The sequence below is a fragment of the Athene cunicularia genome, assembly GCF_003259725.1.
Source record: "Athene cunicularia isolate RWA chromosome 14 unlocalized genomic scaffold, athCun1 chr14_part1, whole genome shotgun sequence".
Lineage (NCBI taxonomy): Eukaryota > Metazoa > Chordata > Aves > Strigiformes > Strigidae > Athene > Athene cunicularia.
Window position 1 is genome coordinate 11,574,971 of NW_020799118.1, and position 24,369 is coordinate 11,599,339.

The 24,369-nt window shown below is 39.6% G+C and overlaps 1 protein-coding gene across 3 annotated transcripts in view; it reads left to right on the plus strand.

Moving 5' to 3' along the window:
- WIPI2 (WD repeat domain, phosphoinositide interacting 2) overlaps positions 1-24,369 on the plus strand; it is a 25,654-nt gene extending 1,285 nt beyond the window's left edge. Inside the window, exons 1-12 of one of the 3 annotated variants that reach the window (XM_026858778.1) lie at positions 4,878-5,005; positions 6,248-6,330; positions 10,898-11,067; positions 12,340-12,436; positions 13,032-13,129; positions 13,566-13,658; positions 14,450-14,520; positions 15,443-15,550; positions 16,317-16,481; positions 17,439-17,546; positions 18,703-18,800; positions 19,647-24,369. In XM_026858778.1, the coding sequence (XP_026714579.1) occupies positions 12,391-12,436; positions 13,032-13,129; positions 13,566-13,658; positions 14,450-14,520; positions 15,443-15,550; positions 16,317-16,481; positions 17,439-17,546; positions 18,703-18,800; positions 19,647-19,759 (900 nt within the window). In that variant the 5' untranslated portion in view covers positions 4,878-5,005; positions 6,248-6,330; positions 10,898-11,067; positions 12,340-12,390 and the 3' untranslated portion in view covers positions 19,760-24,369. Of the gene's footprint in view, positions 1-4,877; positions 5,006-6,247; positions 6,331-10,897; positions 11,068-12,339; positions 12,437-13,031; positions 13,130-13,565; positions 13,659-14,449; positions 14,521-15,442; positions 15,551-16,316; positions 16,482-17,438; positions 17,547-18,702; positions 18,834-19,646 lie in introns of those variants that run through there. The other 2 variants (XM_026858776.1, XM_026858777.1) reach the window with 2 other exon arrangements.

Below are 24,369 nucleotides of genomic sequence, written 5' to 3' on the forward strand. Positions count from 1 at the left end.
CCCCCCCCTGTGATCTCTCTTACATGTTTGAATAGAGAAACAAGAAGTCAGCTCTCTGGGTTTATTAGTATACCACTCTATGTATCTAGAAGATCACCATTTACCAAGTGAGAAGAGCTGAAAAATACTTACTAGGAATGAGTTATGCTTTCCCATGCTGGGCCTCAGAAAGCTTACTTGTTCTCAACTTATATTACAAGTAACTGGAGTCCTTCTCCAGACAGGCAAGGTAAACAAATGCATATTCTTTCAGCTGGTATATGAAAGACAAGCTTTGTTTATGTCTTCCCAGTCAGTAGAGCTCGCATCATGTTTTAAGGTGTGCTTCAGTAATTAGAAAAATCGCTGACAGACAAAACTGGAAAATAAATGACATGGGCACATTGTTGTTATTACATTTAAAGCTTTTACCTTCAACTTAACAAGGTGCCAATTCCACTCATGCTCAAGTGTACCTAGACAGCAGAGCCAGTTGCCTTGTATTGGGAAAAGATGGCACTTGTTGCTGGTAAAAATAGGTATTGAGCTAACCTTTCCTAGGCTTTGTGGAGGGTTGGTAATTAATTATTGTCTCTTGTAGGAAGGAGATGAGCTTCATGGTGGCTTTTAGTCTTGGGAGATTGGATTGCCAGTGGTTAGAAGAATGTTGTCAACATTAAAATTTCCTGTTGCTTCTCCCAGTCCCTCGTGACTGAAGCAGATATCCTCTATCTTGCTTTTAGTGTGTTGTTCTCCCCAGACTTAACTTTTTTTTTTTTTAAACGTTTATTCATGGATGCTGTCATAGTGACATTGTTTCTTGGAGTAGTATCTACGTTATTGCAAGTGTTGTCTTGCCTCTTTGTTCTATACTGCCCTAAGCTTTATTTACATGAGAGTTCTGAATTATTGGCTGGGACTGGAACTCTGCCTGTAAACACTCCACCTATAATGCAGCAGAAGCGGTTGGTTTGTGGCTTCTCTTTGATATAATATGTTTTCATTAAGTAAAAACATGGAGAAGGTCATTTTCAGAAGATGTTAGTGTGCTTGTTTTGGACCTAGCCCTTTTCCCTAGTGAATCAATCATTGCACAACTCAGCATGACTGGCATTCTCTGATTGAGAGGCAGAAGCTCTAGCTTGCAGATGAGAGTTAAGTAACTGATCAGAATTCAGGTATCCTGGGAAAACCATGCAGTAGAAGCTTGTGGGTGATATTGGTGCTAGGTGTGTTTTAGCAGGTGGAATTTTTTAACAATAGGTATTTGGTTAGAAGTACAAACCTGTGTGCTGTTTGTATTGCTTCTGTGAGAGCTGCTAAAACTGGGCACAGATGCGTTTATGAAAAATTAAAACTTGCCTCACAAACTTGTACAAGCTTTAAAACCCATGAGGGAAATGCATACTGTAATAGAACCTTGTAACTTTTTAAGCAAAGTGTTACTTCAAGATCTCAAAGCTTATACGTATCAAAAATAGGTAAAACTTTCGGTCTTTAAATTTTTACACAAATATTCCCAGAGAAATGCCTTTGAAGAATTTAAAAATGAACTTAGTGTTCAGACTCCGTTTACAAAAAAACCCAAGCAAGCCAACAACAAAAAATCCAACCCAAAGAACCTGCTTGTGAAATAATGCAAGTTGACAGACTGTAGAGGAGTTTGTCACCTTTTTAAAAATAAGTGATCATGTGACAGCACTTGGAAACAAAATAGTTGCTGTCGTTTTGAAAACAGACTCCTGATGAAAGGAGAAAAGGAAGCCTTACATTTGGACTCCTAATGAAAACACTGGTGTATGCCTTATTTGCAAAGTCTTCTTTAGTCTCTGCTTTGATCTGTGTGTGGAGTTACATGTGACAGGTATCAGTCTATATATCTGTTCTTTCTGATTTAATTCTGCCCTTTTGTTCCCAAGTCTGTTTCATTCTATGTTCTGAGCAAATGCTTATAGCTCAAAAGTTGTATGGCATGCTTCATGTTGCTGAAGTTGTATTCTAGTTCCCTTACTGTGTGATGTTTGGATCTCTGTAGTAAACTGCTTGTGATGAGAGGAACAAGGTTAGGTGCTGAGCATTCACTCCTCTGTTTCTCCTGGGTTCAAATGTCATTCACCCATGATCCTTGAGGACAGGGGAGCTCTTTATTTCAAGTAGGCTTTAAAGCTAAAAAAAAAAAAAAAAAAAAAAAAAAAAAAAAAAAAAGGAAGGAAAGAGTGATCACGTAGCTCTCATGCTCAGGGAAGATAGCTGAGATAAGCAATCGTATGCTGTGTTACTTGCTGTTGTTGCAGTGGAGATAGCAGCTGAGGCAGGCTTGCCAGAGGAACTCTTCCTCAGTGTGTGACAATTTGGATGGGAATTTGGCCTCAGAGTAGTGATGTTTACTTGGTTTATGAACTCTGTTGTTCCAGCCTATTGCTGCATGTTAAGTGATGAGCAAATGTGGTTGCCTTTTGCTGTAGCAAATTTAAGTTTGTGTAGGTTTTCTTTTAATATAAGAACAATGGGAATATCTCCTGTGGGTTGTCAGAGTGTTGCTGACAAATCTGTTGAACATAGGAGTTTCTGTATCTAGCTCTTGTCTGAAATAATGACGTTCTTGACCTTTCTATTAAGACGTGTCTGTAAAATGTTATGACTGGTTTCAGAAGACATTTGGAAGGGGGAACTAAAGCAAAGTAAGTGTCCTTAGTAAATCTTTTCTTATGGCATTTCACTGATTTTTTTTTTTTTTTTTTTTTTTTTTCTGTATTTTCCCTTTCCTCCTCATAAACCTTTGTTCACAAAATGCTTTGTCTTTGGAAATTTACATTAGTTTTGAAATGAGGTGGAGCATTAGTATAATGAGACTGTATCGTAATGAAAGTAGGTTTAATTAACCAGTTATTTAAAATAGTAATGACTTCTGGAGTCGTGTTTATACTGCAGATGCAATTGATTTTAATCTTTGAAAGAGCTGCCCTTAGTAGGATCTTTCTGATTAATGTAGAATATTTATGATTAATACTTAAGGTCCTCTATGATATGGAAAGGGAAAAACTGGTTTTCTTCCTTCTGTATGTATATTAAAGAAGCAAAAGAAAACCTGTACGATTCTAACCCATCTGAAAAAACTTGTTTCTAAAGAGCCGGGGAGATTGAACCAGCTGATTTCCCACTCTAGGTGAGTGCACTTACAGTGAATGTCAGCATCTTGAAATGAGTGTGTGAAATATCTCATAACACTGTTCACTTGATGAGGTTAGTTTTAATTATTTATGACAGCCACTCTTGAAAACACTCTCAAGAGTTATGTAGTCTTGGATCAGACTACAGTATTATCTTTGAAAAAACTGGGTAAACACAGTTTCATAAATCACAGCTACACTGGTAATTTTGTACTGAGTAGACAACCTTGATGATGAAATAGCTCAAAGTCTACAATCTAAGGTGTGTAATAGAGGCTACACATAATAGATCTAAAAAACCACCTGTGTGTAGCATAATGTTAGAAGAAAGGCAATTTTTTTGGATATTGATTTTATTTTCAATTTCAGTCTCTCATCAGCTTCTGAAAATTGGTGATAATAAAGCATAACACCCACATTGTAAAGGAGCTTCTGATGAACTACAGTAACTTCTTGCTGGCCACTGTCAATTTGAGCAGTAGCTGAATGGCTTATTGATCATATTTCTTCTCCATATGGTTGTACATTTTTTCAGAGGTGAGGTAATTTTTGTTAGATACTTGTTTTGTGGATTTGGTCATTTAGATAGCTATCAAGTGTCTTAAGGGCTTAAGTGTAATATCGGTGCAGGGGAAGATGAGGGATTTAAAGCATTATGATTATGCTGGTATAACTCAGCCTAGTGAGTTCTCTTATTACATATAAAAAGCCTTTTTCCAATAGTTTCATAAGACGTCATTTGAGAGTCCATTTAAAAAAAAATTAAAAAAAACAAAACTAAAACTAAAATCAAACACAACAAACCCAAACCCTCCAAAATCAAGAATGCTGTTCTAGAAGAAAAATGGGTTGTTTTGCAGTTATGCTTGTATACTGAAATGGGTTTAATTATACTGACTTGAACTGTTCTGTGTAAACAAATTATTTGTGACTTCATCACCTTGATCCTGAAAGAAATAACAAAAAGCCGTTGCCATGGATGGGAGGATCTGTACTGTGCTTCTTCATTTAGGCTTCTACTCAGTCTAATGATTTTTATCACGTAAAGAGCTCGCTTTTGCCATTATCTAAAGCTTATTTAAATGAGGTAGAGGTAGTCGGTAGGACAAGAAAAATGGGTTTCCTTACTGGTTTCAGTGATACTGTCAGTAAAACAGTGATACAGCAATATTCTGTATTTAAAGCTGTAAGTACAATCGAGGAATCAATTCTGCCTAGTAATACACTCACAAATAGCTGCTATGTGGAAATCATCCTATGTCTTTTGTAGATCGTTTATATTGCAAGGAGTCTTGTGACTCCATTTATTTTTAACTCCGTTGAGTGCTTGTTTACCTTTGTGAAGTGACAGTTTTAATGTCATTCTTTGTTAAACTTTCTTCCAAGGGAAGCAGCAGATGATGTAAGAAAAGCTAACTCATTACTTTTTTTTTTTTCCCACATTACAGTTTCATATTTTTTTCACAGAATGTAGATTTGAGTTGTACAGAAGTAGTTGAGGCAAAACATTAAAGCATCTTTAACTAATAAGATATAGTCTGCTGAACAGACCAGTTTTGTCTGAAGTAAAATTAAATTCAGTATTTCTAAGGTGATTTAGGAGCAGCAACAAAATTTTGTTTTATAGTTGCTTCTCTGTCTCTGAACCTAATATACTTTTTTTAATATCTTGGTTATTGAATCTGGGGAGGCTTACTTCTCTTGTCTGGATGGTGCATATTTTAATTTCAAGGTTTAAACCTTCTTGGATATAATTTCTTAACCAGACTGTGCCAGCTGTGGTTTTTCTTCTAGAAGAGAAGGTTGTACCATCATACAGAAGTTGATTTTGTAGCTTGAGATCTTAATTTCAGAGGGTAAGCCATCTGAGGAACATTTTTTAATGTTGTGGGTACCCTGAAGTTTAAAAAGGGCTCACTTTGGAGCCGTGAGAGGAAAATACAGAAACAGCAAGAAATCTAGGAATCTGTTTTGTATTCTAAATGCAGAACTAATCGTTAGTGCATCCGAATTATAGGGAATCCTCTTGCTGAGTTCAGAAGGGCATTTTGGCAGGCTAACTGGCAGGGTTGGGCTTGAGCCTTGTAGTGAATGACTTGCCACAGTTTGACATATCGAAATACATTTTATTGGAATTTAATTAGTTTTTCTTCATTTGCCCTGTCAGTAAGAAATAGATGAACTGTAAGCATATGAATACACTTCTGCACAATTGTATTGACTGTTAATATTCTTTTTCTATGGCATAAAGTCATCTTCCACATGGGGAGGGGAAAATAATAATGTGCCATTGTCCGCTGCCTTGATGTGTAAAGACCTGCAAGACAAGCCTAAAGGTTTTTCTATCTTAAATTTTAAGACCTGTCTTTGACTCTGACTGGAAAAGCAATTAAATGGTCTGTGAGCTAAGTGTGAAAATTGAGTAATGGAGGAAAGAAGGGTTTGTAGTCAGTTTTTTAATGCTCTACTACTGTTAAAATCTGTTTAAACATCAGTGACTAGCATTTTTAAGAGGGTGCCTCCAATCAAAGATTTGGCATGAGTATTTGTAGGACTGAGACCTAACGATGTTCTTTGGAGGTGTTATAATATCATCAAATAAAACCAGAGAAAATTAGTTGGCAGTCTTTAATTCCTTTTTTTTTTAAAAAAAAAAAAAAAATGTTCTTTTAGGGTGGTTGGGGAAGGTTACAATATAAAGAGCAGAAAATCTCCAGACAGCCAAGTTTAAAAGGTCTTGAAGGTCACCTCTAATGATGAGACAATGATGTAATTGGTTTGCATTACATTATTCAAGTCATCATCTTTCCTCCACACTAAAGCTTTTAGTTTGTGTGGAGAAATCCCCAGTATGAAAGGGGCAGTAGACTTACATTAAGCTGTGAACTCATTTCGTAAAATGTGAAGCAGGATTTCAGCTATTTGGCCTTTTCAGAGGTGAGGAAGCTATCTGTGTCTCTTGTAGCTTTTTCAGTCAAGCTTTTTATCACTTTTCTTACTGAGCTAACTCAACTAGAGTTTGAGTGGGGTAAGAATCTGTCCACCAGTATTAATAGCTGATTTAGCTTATGTTTCTGACTGGCTTGTTTCTTTTTCAGATCCCTTGCAGTTGGCAGTAAATCAGGCTACAAATTCTTCTCTCTTTCTTCTGTGGACAAGTTAGAGCAGATCTATGAATGCAGTGAGTATCTTCTTTCTTTCTTTTTTTTTTTTCTTATCCCCTTGGTTGGATATTTGGGGAGAATAAGACATGTTTCACTTTTTCACAGGTTGTTTGAAATCAGCATAAGAAGAACTTTATGATGAAATATCACACAAATACAAAACAATTGATTGCTGACAGGGTAAAACTATGTATCAGTGTTCTGTATTTGAATTTAGCTGGTATGTTGTGAAATTTGGTAATAGCTATGAGGAGAACTTTCTGCTTTTCTAATTTTGTGTCCAATAGCCAGGTGTTACAGGTGTTAATTTACTGCTGTGAAAGAGTATCTTTTGAGTCTTTATATTGTATATTGGGGCAGGAAACTGCTAATATACCTTTATCAAATAAGAAAACAAAGTCTTGATTATCTTTTCCTTTAATCCTAATATTTGCTGTTAGAAAATTACTTTTTTAACATGATAGCTGCAGGATTATTCAACCAAAAGGATGTATAATGCAAGTTCCCATAATTTTTCAGTAGTGGTCACAGTTGAGTAGGATATTGAGATGAAATGGAGGGAGTCTTGAGGGAGAAGTGATATCCCCTGTTTTGCCAGCAGTTCATAGACTTCCCTTTTTTGAGGTGCTAATAAGTAAACTATGAATGCTATGCATGAGTATCCTTGCTTTCGTGTAAACTCCCATGTGAACAGATGGTACCAATCACTATGATGTCAGCATTTATAGTGGGATCCTGGTGTACCATGGTCTACACAAGCGTTGTCTTCAGCCTGTTCCCTAAGTGACCTGACCCTGTGGCATCTTAAGTTTGAAAATGGTGTGTGATTCAGATCACCTAGTACCTGTGGTGCCAGCCCCATTCTGTATACAGTCAATGGAGAGAAGTAATTGTGAGGTTCAAATTAGGCACTCGTGGTCAGGTTAAATTGTGTTGCAGCTACATCTGCCTGTTTGAGTCATGGTCTGGTTGTACAGGTTAATCAGTGGCTTGAATTCCATTTTATGCTCTTGAGTTTAGGTACCTGACCTCCGTAGTATGTTAGGCACTTATAGTATCTGGCCTGATATCACCCCAGGAGACTCAGTGAAGATGACTCCTGTTACACAAGACTGAATAACATACTGAGACTGAACTTTGCAAGACTGCTTCTTCTAGGTAGTCCTTGAAAGAAAAAGTACAGATTGGATAAAGTGCCTTGCTCAAAATCTTGCAATAAACTGCAAAGCAGCTGGGATTGAAATTTAGACCTGCTGATTTCAGTCTTGTCTTCACTGTTCTGGGATGCTTGTATTGGCTTAACCTCTTGATATTGTAATCTTTCTTCCATGAGTGTTAAGTCTGTAAATACAGAGCACAGTGTGAGGTACCATTCAGTAAAAAATATGATGGTTTGACCCGTGTAAGGTTTGACTAGCTTGTCTTGACCTTTGCTCATAGGACATGCAGTGTCTGCAGCAGATCTAAATGTTTAAGATCTTCATTTTTTGTATGCAGTTAAATAATTTTCAGTCTTGGGCTTGCAAGCCATGCCCGTTTAAAACTTGATATGGGAGTGGAGGGCTTCCTATGTATTGGGTACCTCCTTTCTACGAGGAAGGGTATCTTGAGGCCTCCCAGACATGTGCCTCCTGCCTCCCAATTTAGTTTAAGTGTGCCTAAAGTCTGTGCTGTTTTGAGTGAGCACTTCTAAGGACCCCTCCCTCTCTTCTGTAAGGTTGATCTGCCAGTTCTTGTGTAGGTGTCTAAAGGAGACTACAGAATATGACCCAGCTGTCTTGTGTTTGAGAGAAGGACTGAAAAAGAATGGAAGGTTACTTTCTCTGCTCCCATCACTGACTTCTACTGTGACTGTACAAATCACCTAACTGCCTGTTCAGTTGATCCTCCTGTAAAAATAAGTATTAGATTGGAGGGTGCTTTAAGGCTTAATGAATGCTTCATGTTCTTGGATTAAAAATGCAATAAAAGCACAGCTGATCATAATCTAGCTGGTTCTAACCAGCTCTTGTCTGTGATGCTACATGCTTGTGTTTATGAAACGGTAATCTTTTTATGTATTTGCTTGTTCTCCCCTTGCTGCTGATATTTAAGTGGTTTTGCAGTTCTGCTTTTTGTTCTTACTGTATTTTGAATCTGATTTTCTGGCCGTGCTCACTTGTGTGGAGTAAAGGAGAAAATACAAATAGGAAAATAACCCCTATGATTAACAGCATTACTATAAGTCTTACCTGGTGCTTCTAAACATGATTAATTCAGGTCAGCTGAATGTCGAGTGTGCAGTATAACCTGGTACTCAAATGGTTGCTGGTTAGGAAGCGTACATGGCTTTGCAGCTGTGAAGAGATTTTACGGCTTCTTTCTGTTAGGGGAAGACAGAGGAACTGAGGTGCATCCTGCATTTTTAAAAGTGAATTTAATTAAAAGCCTATTACAAAGCCTTTCTCTGAAGGTAACTATCTGTATTGTATTTGGTCTTTTTATGGTAAGACTGAAGGATTGTCTATACCTCTTGAGCATTTTCCTTGTTAAAAGTTTTTTCTTCTGTTTGTGACTGTTTAGTTCTTGGTAGTGCTCTTCCGTGAGTGCCTTCCTTCCCTGCTGCCTACTCTCCCCATCAGGGCAGCATAGAGCAGCACTTTTTACATTGAAACTGCTGCTGTTCCTACTCTGAAATACCAGTTCTCCTGCCTGCCTGGAAGAGTAACAAATCCCAGAAGCTGTGTCTTAACACAGTTGCCCCTGAATGGGGAAAGAAGCTGTGCTCACCCAGCAGCAGGGAGCAGTTAGACTGTGGTTTTTTGAGTCTCTGCATGCTGGTTTTTTGAGTGGTAAAAGGATGCCATCGTTACGAAGGATTCCAGGCTTAGATAGAAAGCTGATAACCTATACTGTGAAATATTTGAGAATCTTTTATGTTACTCGTCTGATTCAAGAGACATGAAACCTCCACAGTTGAAAGTCTATGCATAAATTTATTGAAGCAGATTTTTGTATTTTTTTCATGTGTTGTGTGTGGCATTAGGAAAATGGAGAACAATTCCTTGAAAACAGTCATTGCTAAAATGCCTTATCCCTGTTGCATGAGGAAAATGAATTTTCAAAGCCTCTCTGAGCTGTTTTGTCTTCTGGAAAAGTACCATATTAAATACTAGATTTAGATAAAAGTCAATTATGTTGCACAGAATACTGAAAATGCTTAGTATAAATCTGCTCCTTTTCCATAAGGAGGCTATTTCTCTCTCGCTCAAAAGAATGTAGAGCATTAAATATTTTCTGTTCTTTTTCTTGAAATAACTTCCCAGAAAAAGCACTTTCAAAGCAGACATGTCATGCAGTGATGACATTGTCATATGCTGAGAATGTTGGACAGAACTTTTTTCAGGGAATTTCTGTCATTGCTGATGAGAACAGTGCCAGCTAATTATTTAATGTGTCTCTTGGCCAAAACAGAAGGCTTCAGAAATAAGTTGGGGTTTGGTTTTTGTTTGGTCTTTGTTTGTTTTTTTTTTTTACTGGCCATTTTACGGTTTGGAATGTGTTAAGCATTGAGATAATCCAGATACTGACTTCTGAAAAACTTGGTTGTTTCAGTGGATCTAGGCCAAAGGCTCAAGTCATTTGTCTTGATTCAGTTCTGTGATGGAAGGGCAGGCGTAGCCAGTAGCTGCAGTGGTAAAACTCTCCAGCTTTCTCCTGCTGTGAAAACGGTGTCTGCTGTGTCTATGGGGCTTTTGGAGGGGAGCTTCAGGGGCTGGGAGGGGGAAGCACAAGTGCCAGGGTAACTGGTGGTAGAATTTGGACTCTACCAGCTTGGTCCAGTACAGTGCTATAATCAGATGCTCTGAAAGTGCTTCTTTGCTGGAGATCCTGGACTCTCCTCCTTCCTGCTGTCTTCCCCACATTTTGAATGGTTATCTGTGGTCCTTTGCCTCAGTGCTTCTGTAGCAGAACACTTGACAAAAGTGGTTTTTGGCTATGAGTACATGCTGGGCTTTGGTGATTCTTGTACAAATTGGTTTCAGGTGAAAGATATGTAAAAATACTAATCAGTAGCTGAAGCAGTCTTGTAACAAATGAGTGTACCACTTCTTTGAGTACAATAACCTTTCTTCATGGAGAGGTGTGCAGAAACTCTAAGGTTTTGGGTCATCAAAAACCCTTCTATGCATAATATAGCTTTAAAACCAAACAAAAAAACCCAAACTCCTTTGCTTTCTTAGATTTCTGCGGAGGTGAGAGAAGATTGTAAAATTCTGAAATTTGACAACTTGCCACTTTTTGTATCTTTGGGGTTTTTTTCTGTTGGATCTTGGGCGGGGGGTAGCTGCTCTGTTCTGAAACATAAACTTGTATGACACCGCAGGGTGCGGGGAGGAAGTCTTTGTAAATCAGCATTCACTGTGCAGACTTTCTACTTTAAAAAGCTGATCTGCATCCCACCTTGAGTCTGAGCTGCCATGGCAGAATGTTTGTGGTGGTAAACTGTATTTTCTTAGAGAGTATTTCCTGTTGATGTGCATCATTCTTCTTCCCTGAAATCTCTCTCTGTATTTTTTTCCCCTCACTGCTGTGGTTCCTCAGCTGACACAGAAGATGTGTGCATTGTGGAGAGGCTGTTCTCCAGTAGTCTGGTGGCCATAGTTAGCCTTAAAGCTCCACGCAAGCTGAAAGTTTGTCACTTTAAGAAGGGGACAGAGATTTGCAACTACAGTTACTCCAACACGATCTTGGCTGTCAAACTTAATAGACAGGTGAGTAGTAATTTTGACTAGCCGAAAACACGAGAAGGGGTTGTGGATCTTATTCTGGCACTTCCTGTGCTGGCTGACTGTCTGTTCCTTTGGTGACAGAATTGCTATTTGAAATTAACTTGTACTTTTTCAACTGTAGCTTCTGTATGGCATCTCAGTACTCATACTTGGTTAAGTGGTTTTGGTTCTGTGATTATGTATTTACTTAGGCAAACAACCTGAGTAAGCTGGGCTTGCTTTGGGTAGGAGGTTGGACTAGAGACCTCCTGAGGTCCCTCCCATGCATCATCATCCTGTGATCCTAAATGTGAACGTATGTGAAACTGATGGTTTCTGTTCAGGCCTAAAGTTAATTATCTATTCATTTTTTTATGTTTGAAATACAGTTTGCTGATTTCTTTTTTTAAAAAATAATTAAAAAAAAAAAAATATCACTGAACTGGTGAAACTTTTGAGTTAAGTACCTGGAACCATTGTTTGCTTATTGCTAAATCATTAATAGGCTCTTCTGTAAATATAAACTTCTCTGTCTTCAACCGGTTCATTCAAAGTAGAGAATGGCATCTGAAGGAGTAAATTTTCTTAGTGTCCATCCCCAAAAATCAGGTGTGGGAAAGATGGAATTCCTGTTTAAACTCATAACAGTGAAACAGGGAAACTGGCTAATTTGATTTCTGGCACAGTGAGGTAGCATTAAATGAGTGACATCTTGTTAGTCATCCAGATGTATGTAGTCTGTGAAAGTGTAAATGAGATGTTGAATTTAAGGTTGGGATTTTTTTTTTTTAAAAAGCCCTCACAAATGGTTAATAGGATCTATAAATGGTTAAAGTCTTGTATGTTTCCTCTTTTTAGCCAAAGTAGAAAATTATATCCATATGTGAATTGGGATCTTGAGGGGGGGGGGGAATACATAAGGGCAGGAACAGAATAAGAGTTAGTTAGCTTTTAAATGAAGGTTTCTGGCTTGCTGACTTAAACTAGTAATGTAAATCATTTTCATTTAAATCAATTTGCACTAGCATGGTTGAGAGAAGTCAAGTGCACTGGTCAGTTCAAGTGACTGAGTGTAGTATTGCGCTGTTGAAGCCTTGTCAAGAGGTGTATCTTGTGTATCTTCTGTCAGACTCTTATTTCTTCCCATAAGATGGGTACAACCTTTTCTCTATTAGAAGGTACCTACTGCATTTTTGGATACAATTGTTTTAGGATTGATAAATTAATATAAGCTCCAGTTTAATGTCAGCATTTCGTCCTCTTTCCCATGTCTAGAGGCTGATAGTATGTCTGGAAGAGTCTCTCTATATACACAACATACGAGACATGAAGGTATTACATACAATCAGGGAGACACCTCCCAATCCTGCAGGTAAGTATCTTGTTAGAGCCTAGCATAACTCTGGAAAGTGCATTCTGTGTCAACATATGACATTCCTACAGGGAACTGTAGCATTGTTAATGCCCCTTTCAAATAAAAGTAACAACGAAATACATGAGTGTCTCAAAGCCTACCCCTTTAATCCAGGTGAGGCTTTTGAGAGCAAATAACAAACTCAGCCTTAACTGCATCTTCCCAGTATTTTAGTCTTCTAGAGTGGATGTGTTGAAATGTTAGAAAAAGTAGTAGAGATACAAACTGGACTTTGCCAACTCTTGATATAGTTAAAGGCTTTGTCAGGTTAATGCTTTAGGAGTCACAGCAGACATGGGAAATTCTACTGCTTAATCAGTTATTGTAGCTCTATTGGTATTCTTCCTTTTCTGTTTCATATTGTACTTACATTAAATAGTTGAGTATGTTGCAGGTGGACTCCTGAGATTGCTCATACTTATTCTGTTTCTGTTGATACCTTGTGAGGATAAGTTGAGTTACCTTTGTAATATTCAGATGCAGAATCAGAAAGTTTTGCTGCATAAGTCTTGGAATTTGCCTCTTTCACATTCTGTTTCTGCATCCCTTCTAGGGTTGTGTGCTTTATCAATAAACAATGATAACTGCTACCTGGCCTATCCAGGGAGTGCAACTATTGGAGAAGTACAAGTCTTCGACACCATCAATCTGGTAAGAATCTTTGTGAATGCTGTTCCCACTTCTAAAGATGCAGTTTCTTGGAATGACTTAACTTGGAGACCAGTTACTAGAACTGTTAGGTTCCTCTGCATCAGTTTGCAGTATCTCTTATAGTTATGCTTCACAGAATGTCAGCAAAGAAAACAGATGCTAGTATTAGATTTGATGAATAGAGCTGGGTAGATGGGTGGAGCAAAGTAAAGTAGTTTGAATTGTCTTTTAAGTATCCTTCTACTGCTTGTACTCTCTATGCACATGCTTCACTGATAATTTTATATACTTAGCAGTTACTGAAACAAGCTGTTGTCCATAAAATAAGGACCCATATTTGCCCTGAATGCTGTTAAATATGCAGTCTTAAGCTGCAAGCATGTAGCTTTTAACATGTACTGGACTAAGATTGTATTTTATTGATTCACTCCTGCAGAGAGCTGCCAATATGATCCCAGCTCATGATAGTCCCTTGGCTGCTTTGGCATTTGACTCAAGTGGTACTAAACTTGCCACTGCGTCAGAAAAGGTAAGGTGGCTTTTTATTGACTTTACAACAGTGATAAAAATTAAATTAGTTTCTAATAATTTTAAGTAAGTTTAAGCATGCACAATTCCATGCACAAGTGCCAAGAAAGAAGGATTACAGTTATAATGGCAGATCTAAGTTAGGAACTGTTAATGATATTGACAAAATTTCCATGCTGTTAAATGTTGGATAATAAAATTATTTAGATAAACACATTTTAATCTGGCTGTAATCAGGGCAAACTTCTAAGCATTTCTCCTTTTAGTGCAGGATACTTCTTAGAAATCAGTTGTCTTGATTCGATGCTCTCTTCCTAATGAAAACGAGACGGTTAAAGTCAGAATAGAGAGGTGTCTTGCCAGTCTTTGGCACACAATGACAAATTGTCCATTTAAATTGTATAAATTAAGAAGTCTGAATCCTCCGCTCTTTGAGTAATAAGCTTAGAATATAAAGGTGTGACTGATTGCATCTGCTAAAGGCACAACGGCATCCAGGTGACTGTACTTGTACTTGTTTAGTGTGGTCGTTTTCATGATCAAATATGATAAGAAAGGCTGTTCTTGATGCATAGCTTGTTCTCTGCATTAGTAGCTCTCACCTCTTCTTGTTTCTCTACTCTTCAAACACATCCCACGAAAAGCTCCATAAATATTTCATGCTAGTATGTGGTGTGCATCAGCAGCAATAAGTTAACAGCAAAATGGTTTGCTGCTTGTAGTTATACTCTGCTCACTGGAGCTAATAGACAATGAATGAACTTAAAATGAATTTATTTTTTTTCTTTACAGGGGACAGTAATAAGAGTGTTTTCCATTCCAGAGGGACAGAAACTCTTTGAATTCCGGAGGGGAGTGAAGAGGTAAAGTTCAACAGGGCTAATTATCTGAAGCTCATTCTGTATGGTAGATCTCCAGTATGTTCTGCAATTGAGCTGGCATCCTGATTTTTGCCTAGTTTCATCTTCATTCATCTCTAACTATACACTTTTAACAGTTTCAATTTGAATGTCTTCCAATTTCAGTCCTTTGGACTTGACAATTCTACAAATCAGTCCTGTCAGAATTATACTCCCTCTTGCCTTTTAAAGATTTATTGGCGAGGGATCTTGTTTAAAGTGGGTCACCTTTTCTGAGACATATTGTATTCTGATGGCAATTGGAGGCAGTACATCTAATACTCTCTCTCTCTTCTAAACCCTGCTAGTGCTGTGATCACTGATAGCAGTTGTGAAATGGTACTGTGATTTGTGATAGTAGCAAATGTGTAGTTCTACTATACTTTATGCAGAGGTAGGACGGAGTTCAGATTGTGACTAATTGACCCCCATATCTGGTATACATCAGAGTTGAACATCATCAACAGGGATCTGGCTCTTGAAGTGCTTTAAGATGGTATTGGAGAATTCAGAGTGCTTACTATGGAAAGATTCTTTTTTCTTATTTGCAAAGCAGTGGTGACTGAGAAATCTGCTTAATTATTAAATGAAATAGTTTGGCTTAATTGTGAGTCACCTGCAGTCTCTAACAGGAGAAGAGCAGGTGAATCTACCATGCAGCCAGAGTTTCCCAGCTCTCACAGTGCAGCTCCTGTGAACATTATGGAGCTCCTTAGTGGTGAATGTGCAGAAAGACTCCTACCTACCAAAATGGAGAAGTAATATTCTCATTTAAGTCAATTCCCATGAGTTAGTTAATACTAGCTTTCTTCTTACACTAATCGGTACAATATTAGAATGTCAGAAATAATGCTTTATTTGTTTTCCTTTCTATTTTTTTCTCTAGGTGTGTGAGCATCTGTTCGTTGGCTTTCAGCGTGGATGGCATGTTTCTGTCTGCATCCAGTAACACAGAGACGGTGCATATCTTCAAACTTGAGACTGTGAAAGAAAAGTAGGTTTCAGAGGTGCCTTAGATTTTTTTCAAGGAAAAGCCTTTAAAATTGATAATATTCACCAGGATGACTCCTCCAAAGTGTGGACAGGCTTCTTTTGAACACTTCTGTAAAGTAAAGGGCTTAAGAAGTCATTTACAGATCAGCAAGGGTAGCTGAGCTGTGTACTGTCCTCACAGTGAATAGAAAAGGTATTTCTGCCAAAAACAAATTGGCCATCCTTGGCAGAGAAATGTGGAACAGTTTTAACATTTTCAGTTACATTTGTGTTTTACTGCTTCTGACATCTGTATGGAAAGAGGTACCATCTCAGCAATGCCTTCCAGCTGCCTGTAGGGCTTTAAAAGGCACGGGGTTGTAAAATGTTTCTATTTATGATTTGAGAGGGCAGTCTTACTTCCATAGGAACGTAAGTTACTGAAAACAAGGATTTGCTTAGTGATAGACAGGTGAATAAAATACTGAAGTGTAGCACTTTTCCAGTAGGTCTCGCTCTTGTATAATGAACCTTATGAAATGCAGTTTTATAAGCAGATGTATCAGTTTACAATCAAACATGCTTAAATAACAGGCTGAGGGTACTGTAGGAAACATTGTGCCCTGTAGCATAAATTAAGTGATTAAGAGTTCTCAAGGGTGTTATTTCTGAAGAGAAACAAATAGCTGCTTGATATCTTTATAAATAATAAGATGTTTCAAAGTGTTTACACACTTTTTTCTCTAATGTGAAGGTAAAGTCAGTCACTTTTTTCTTCTGACTCATAGACCTCAGGAAGAGCCTACAACCTGGACAGGTTACTTTGGAAAAGTGCTGATGGCCTCAACAAGCTATCTGCCCTCTCAAGTAACAGAAATGTTCAACCAGGGTAGAGCCTTTGCTACAGTCCGCCTGCCATTCTGTGGGCACAAAAACATCTGTGCACTTGCCACGTGAGTAAAGAAATTGAGGCTGCTGTGTACAGCACCGGGTTGCCACATTGGGCTATGGAGAGGCTGACGCTGTAGAACATAACCTCATCTCCGCACAGCAGTGGATCACCTGTAATTCATTTCAAAGCCTTTTCCACTTTAAGAGCAAGGTGTTAGAGCTAACACCTTGCAGTGCTATGAGGGGAGGAGGAAAAGGCGTAATATTTGGATGAGAAGAGACTATTTCTAAGTGTTGTTTAAAGATATATTTTAATTTTGAAAGGAAACTGTTGAGAACAGACCCATGGGCTTATGGCATTTGCTTCCATTAGTGCTAGGGGGGCTGATACTGTGTGTTGGGTTAGTGAATTGCAAAATTAGGCAATCCAGACTAACCATTAAAGAAGTCTTTGAAAGCAAGTCCATATTATTCTTGTCTCTAAAACAGCATAGCATTCATTAAAGTTAATTGTAAGGACTAAATATAATCTTTATTCTGTATTCACCGAAGGCAGGTCCCATTTGGCACAGCTACCAAAGCAATAAGATGAGCCAGTAGTAAGCTTATTTTGTGGGAGTTTTATAGTTTTTGTCCTAAATTGACTTCACATCTGTACTCCTACTCCTCTGATCTCAAAACACCCTTTAAGCAGTAGTTAAGCCTTGTAACATTTCTGAAATAATACTTCCCGTTAGAATATTTGTCTCTGGAGTTCACAAAGCTTGGTAACAGGATGGTAACTTCTGAATCTGTTTTACTGGGTTATATAGAAGTTGACCGATTCCTGTGGCATCCCATTAACCCTAAGGTGTGGTTATGCCTTTTTTTATTTACAGTTCTTTCCTAGGTGCTCTGTCTGTTAAGTGTTCCCTGTCTAGGAGCAGGAGTGGACAATAATGGTTTAAAATTGTGGGAGGGGAGGAGAGTGTAATTTCTTAATTCTTATTAATTTGTTGCTCTCCCCTAACCCTTTCCAGAATCCAGAAGATCCCTCGTTTATTGGTGGGAGCTGCTGATGGGTATCTCTACATGTACAACCTGGACCCCCAAGAAGGAGGAGAGTGCACACTAATGAAGCAGCACAAGTAAGTCCATATTAGCTGAGGACTGTTGTACTTTATTTCTTCACAAAATTCAGGTTGTTCTTAAATTTACTTATGTTCTGCAAAAGTCTAGCTTAGAACAGCTCATTTCTTTAATCTTTTTCCAGATCTCTGACACAAGTGAGTAACTTCAGAATCCCCCTGTGCCTGCCTTCCTAGTATCTGCTACACTAAGCACCACTTACCAGCAGAAACTTAACCCTGTCCGATTGCAGTGAGGGATCAGTCGCTGTTAGCTGTATGATCCTCTTTCCTCTTACTTGGCACTTTGAGCTGATTTACTTAAAAAAGAACTTGGAAATGACTGACACCATCCTCCTCATCAATAAATGAAGTGGTTACAGAATGAAAAAGAGGCATTACTGGGACTTCAGAGGGGAATCTGGCCTATGAAATTATTTGTATTCTCTCTCTGCTGATGTCCTTATTAAACTTCCTTGCATATAGGCCAGCCAACTAATGTTCTGCAGCAGTACTGTAGACCACTTAAGGAAAATATGACAAGGCATTGTTATCTTTTGATAAGGTTTGGTAAGAAAAGCAACGTAATTTAGTCATTACATGATCTATCATAGAATTGAAGTCACTAACTCACAATGATAATTCCAGTTTTCAGCTTTGGTCAGTCTGTAATGCTTGTCAAAAATCATACCTTTATCTGAATGTTTTAAGGTATGACCTCTGGTTTCACTTTTAGATGAAGTGTGAGGGTTCAGAGGGAAGTTTTTTTCAAGTTTCTAATCTCTGAAATGCTCTAGTACCTTTGCTACTAGAGGGTTTTCTAGTATATATGTAAAGCAAATGCTTCTGTTGTGGACAGAGCTCAGGAGACAATCTAATATTGCTGATTGGAATGGTAATTTTTTTTAAATCATCCATTCTTGAGTCTTTTTTTTTTTTTTTTCATCGCATCAGCTACTAGGATATAGGCTGTGATGCTGTGTCAGAGGCATGTTGCTGATGTGTCGTCAGATGCCCTTGTGACAGTCCTTTGGACTGGAAGGACCAAGTCCCTCCTATTGCATGTGTATATGTATTATTTGTGAAAGTCTAATGAGATTTTCTTCCGTAGCTGTCAACTGAAGCTGTGTTATGCCCAGTAGCTCATCTCTCCAGCTAACCTGTCTCTGCTGTGTAGGCTTGATGGCAGTATGGAGCCAGCCAACGAAATTCTAGAGTCTGCATCCCATGACCGGCCGTTGGTAGCGCAGACGTACAGTGCCGCTGTGACTAAAGGTACATACGTGCCTTCCTCACCCACAAGGCATGGTAAGGAGAAGGCTGGAAAGGGGGCAGAGAGTACCTCTGCGTATTGCTTCATTCTAGATGGCTGCGTGAGCTCATCTGCTTCAACAGTGAGCTTTTTGTAACCGTGGGTGTGATGTGGAGCATTGCTGAGCAGCAGGACAAGAGCACTTGTGATGGACAGTAGCCTCCTGTAGGTGGATCAGGCACCTTTGCAACTTTCAGAGTAGAACTTTGTCTCGAATTGTGGTTGATTACTGTAGTGATAGTTGCAGTACTTACCAAATGGTCCCTGAGATGCCCTAACACAATCATTTCATGCAGGAGTTCTACATCCAGACCTCATGCAAAGCATCTGAATTATAGCCCCTCCCGCTTTTTTTTTAACAAGGTTGATAAGTGCTGCTATCATTCCTTTATGGGAACAGTGACCTTTTAGCCTGATTTGCTGCTCTATTAAATTGAGAGGATGAGAATTTGGTTCATGCTGCAGCTCTCTGAGTGGAGCTTCTACCATCTTTGTATGGCACTCAGGTCAGCGCTGCAGCTGCAGAGGCTGCATATGTAGCATCAATACTGCGGTTACAGCTGTAACACATGAGTAGAGATTAAAAATATCAGCCTGCCCTGAGCATGAGTACACATGGCACATACACAGAGCAGTTTATGATTAAACTGCTCTTGGCTTGGAGTAACACGGTCATGATAAAAGCAAACATAGGGTGGCAGTGAAACTGTTCCAAGTAACGTCTGATGCTTCACCTCTAATCATTCACTTTGGATCCAAGCCTTAGTCTGTGCTGCTGATCCCCCAACTGCTTCTTCCTTTCTCTCCAGCCTATACTGATGACCTGGGTGCTGTGGGTGGAGTTTGCCTGGAAGATGAAACCAACTCACTTAGATTGGACGAAGACAGTGAGCATCCTCCCATGATCCTTCGGACAGACTAAACTTTGACCTGTGAACTCACTCCTGAAGCAGAGAACACTGGCTTGATGTTTCTTGAGGAATCTCGTGTTATGCTGCTATGAACTTTGACATGAGTTGGGAGAGAGGAGGACAGACTCTTACAGTTTTAAGTCGTAGCTGTAGTTCTAATTCTATACAATTGGAAAAATATATGGTTTTCAATTCAGTGGCTTTTAATCTTGCTTATCTATTTTAGCTGTGTTGTTTTTTTTTTTGTTGCCAAAACCTGCTGTTTGTGCAGCCCTCAGAGCCTACTAGCTTTGCATGCGTTCATGTGCCAAGCAAGCATAGGAGGGGGAGAGAGAGAGAAGCCACTTTATAACAAACCCAAGTTTGTATTTTTTTTATATATGTATATAATATTTAGCTTATATAAGGAAGGAGTAGAGAAGTGGTTCTGGAAGCTGAGACTAGTTCTGCACTGACAAAGGTCCAAATGGTTTCCTGTGCATGGGCTTGCAGGCATACCTAGTGACTGACATGCAACCTTTCAAAAATGCAATGGCCTGTTTTTTTGGGTTCTCCCTCCCCTTTCCTGGACCATTTTGTTAATTAAAATTCCTTCTGAATGTTGTGTATTTGTGGGACTGTTCTGTTTGTTGGGATGGAAAACTGAAAGTGTTTCCCTGCATAAGGATATAGAATATAGAAAGTGCCTTTACAGGGAAGAAAATTAATTGCTGCAGGAAGAAAGCTAGAATGAAGGAGGAATTGCTAGAGACTCTTGTTGGTACATCTTTAGTACTTGGGTGTCTATAGCCCATAGTGGCTGGTAAGCTTGTGGGGTATTTTAGAGAAGACTTGGAATGCACTTTCTTTCTCTCCTGTAGATTGTTTTATTTCCTTGGCAGAGTAGCAATAACTTTTTTTTTGATACTTTTTAAAATTATCCAAAGCGAGGATTCTGTCAGGCTGGATGGAAGTCCCTGTAGAGTATGGCAGCCCCACTCTTGAAACAGCCTTAAGGTGTTCAGCTGGAAGGCATAGCTCTCAGTTCTTGCCTCTCTTCAGTCTGGGGCTGAGTGTACAGCTCTAATAGTGAAGGTTCACTTTTTCTTTTCTCCAGATACTGATGTAAATATAAATGATTTTGAAAGGTTAATTTTCTTCTGGGTTCTCTTCTGCTGGATAAAAGTGCTTTTTTGGGTTTTTTTATTTTCCCTTTCATCAGAGTACCTCTTGTGATACACTCCAAGGACTGGTTGTCTCTTTGACGGTTTTGGAATAAATGCCTAACTGCCCTGACCCTGGCTAGGGCTTTCCAAGGCTGAGCAGTGCTGCAGACTATTTTTAGGGTTGTAATGTGCCTTCTCTTAAGTCTTGGATAGCAGTTAGTGAGCAAGTGATTAGCAGAGTACTTGGTGAGTGTTTACTTTCCTTTGCCAAAATGAGCCTGCTTTGCCTTTGTGTAGCAATGTGGGTTGCTTCCTTTCCCTCTACTGACTGCTTGCAAAGAAATAAAAATAAAAACAGGAGGAAATCGCAGATCTGGAGAGGAGAACAGAAGCTGGGTACTCCAGCTATGTATGAATTCTTATCACAACTAGTCAGTGATGTGCTTTTAGGATTTGCTGCTGTTAACAAGTCCTCTCTTGAGCAACAGCAGGCGGTGGTCTTTGTCCCCAAAGCCCTATGTGGGCAGGTGGGCTTCCCTTTCCTCTGAAAGTGCAGAAGATGGTGGTAGCCCCTGCCAAGAGAGCTGCCTGTATCAGTGACGCTACTGTTAGGCCATGTAAGTGGAAGATTTGAAGATCTCTTTGAATGAGATGAGCACATGTGGGAGAGAAGGTATTAGGCTTGTTTATTCACTGAAAACCCTTGACTCTAAGTGGTTGGCTGGAGTGGCTTGTGGTGTCCTCCAGAACCCAGTATGTCCAGAGCAAACCACTGAGCCATGCTGAAATCTTGCTTAGTCTCTTGACTTTAAGCTTGGCTGACAACAAAATTCCATGGTCTGGAATTATTTTTTTTTTAACTGCAAATGCTACCAGCTTTGCTGTGGAGCTCATAACTACAGGGTAAAATACAAGTCCTGAAGTAAATAAAAGCTCAGTGAGCTTTGCTGGCAAACTGAACTGTCCAGGAGCTGTCAGATGTCTGCTTGTTCCAGACTGAAGCTCATAAATGTTCCTGCTAACATACTTGGAGGCTTGGTGTAGACTCCACAAGTAGAGTTAGCAGTAAGCACACATAAGCAACACAGGTCTGCAAGCACATGAGTTTTACAATTCCTGACTTCATGTTATGGAGTAAGATAAAATCCTTAATGTAATTACTAACTTCTACTGCTAAAAATTTAGAACATTTATTGTACTAATTTTACCCCTTCTTAACGTTCACACCTTATCTTCCACAGGTGAGTTGGAGACCCCATATTCACTGTATTTGTGTCTTCCACATGCTGTAGTGTGATCCTGAGCCACACACTGAATCGCTATGCCCTGCTTGGTTAGCTTTTATGCCAAAGCTGGAAGCCAGTTAAAGTGTCTGTCTTGTTGTAACTGGGAAAATCTTTTTTAGAGAGCAAAAGTACAAACGTTCTCTGGTTAGTGACCAACATGGAGCTAGTAGGGTGGTGTAGGTGGTTTCTGATCCCCACTGACAGGGTATTTAGGAGTGACGACAGTAGTTTGTCTTAAATTCATTGCATGAGGATATAATCTTTGTCTCAGATAAAATATGACTAGTATTTCCCTCTGGCTTAGGCCCTCAGTAACCACCCTGTTGTGGTATGCTACCAAAGTTAGAAGCCTTTCAGGTTGAGGTTTCATCCCAATGACACAAAGATGTTTTTGTTGTGGTTGGGTTTTTTTTTTTCTTAAACATACCAGAAATGCTGTTTGCAGCTACATCCCCACCTGAGTATGGAGCACGTGACTGCACTGTTATGCTCTGTGGATTAGGTGGTGTCTAAACATTTTTATTCTGATGCTCTAAGAGCCCTGGATTCCTCAGGGTGAGCCAAGGAGGCTCTAGCCCTGTGCTGTGGCTTGTGTTTCTAGTCACACGAGAGGGGAACACCTGTACAGCCCCTCTCATCTTAAGACTGACCTTCCTTGGAAGGATGGTGTTGGTTCTGTGACAGTGTGTGTGTCTCTAGATACAGACTGCACTTCTTGATAGCTTTTTAACTTACTAGAGGATTGGGGGTAGAGATAAACAACTGCAACAACCAAAGCTGGGGAAGGGGGGAACGCTTTTAAACTTGGAATTCTAAACTCAGGTCTTAAATTGCAGTGGGATCTGTTCCCAGTGAGTACCATAGGGAAGGAGCTGTTTCTCTTGATGTGCAAATAGGCAGTGAGTGTGCATGGTCCGCTGCTGCCCCGACATCTGTCTGTTTACCCTACTTTGTATTTCAAGTTCTGAGACAGAAAGCTTTTATCTGCTCTGGTCTCTTCTTATGTCACTGTTTCCAAAATACAAGTGATAGATACAAATCTAGCAGTTAAAAGGCTGGGCCTGCCAGAGGATGAGGAAGTAAAAAGCATAAAGAGGTTAGTAAAAGCTGTTTCTGAGGCCCTGTTCAGCAAGACATTTGTGCCAGTGCTCCCTCTGGGATCAGATGTGTGCACGTACCCTGCTGCTCTAGGTCCTATGCCAGCGAGTTTCTTGGGCCTGTTTCCTGCGAGGGTGGGGGTAGACATGGTGGCTTTTCAAGTCTGCCTGAATGCAAATAAATATCTGAGCAGGCTTAATACAGTGACAGGTGGCTCCACAGAGGAAACTTGCATCTGACTTACACCTAATAGTAAAAAGGGAGGAGTGAACTACAGAGCTACCAGCTCGGTGAGTAGGTTAGCGTAGAGCCCTGAGAGCCAATCAGCAGAGCACTCTGTTACATCCCACGCTGAGCTTTCTTGCTCTAATAATGGCACTGGCACCAAAGCAACATGCAGTAAGACAGTAGAATTTCTTTCCTGAGCTGTTCAGTGTACCACTTGTGTGTGCAGATGCTCCGCTGCTGTTTGCAGAGTGATGGGAGTCTTTGTCCAAAGCATTGGTGGGGGATTAATAATCGCTGCAGAGGTTTGGAAAGTTTCATTATGCGCTCTAGCTGTCCAGGCTCAGTCGCCTTGATTTAACCTGTTAACATCTGAGAGCAAGGCAGAGCGTCTTCTCCACTTGTGCAGAGCAGGCCTTTCTGTTTCTGGAGTCTGTGCAGCACTATGAAAGGCTTGCAATGAAGAAAGCATGGCTCTGACTGTAAATAAATCCTGTCAGATTCCAGTTGCGCAACCAAAGGAATTCAGCAAATTCCTATTTTTCTAACCATGACATGCCTTCATTTTAACACTCTTCATATTAGCAAGTCTCATCTTACGCTGCCTGGAGAATAACGGACAAGAAGTTCTTATTCTGGCTTGCAAATAGCTACAGTTGTGCTTGTTACAGATGTCTCAGTGCTGTGGCTTTGACCATGCGGCTGCAGCAATCTGTACGCTGACTCCCCCTGCGCTGCCTTTGCATGTGTCTGGTTTCTCAGGAGTGGTGAGTTGTTCCCCAACCTGTAGCTCTGGGTTTCTGTGGGGCGTTGACTCAACCTTGTCTACCTGGACCTATTTGCTCTTGCATTTGCTTCCTCACCTGG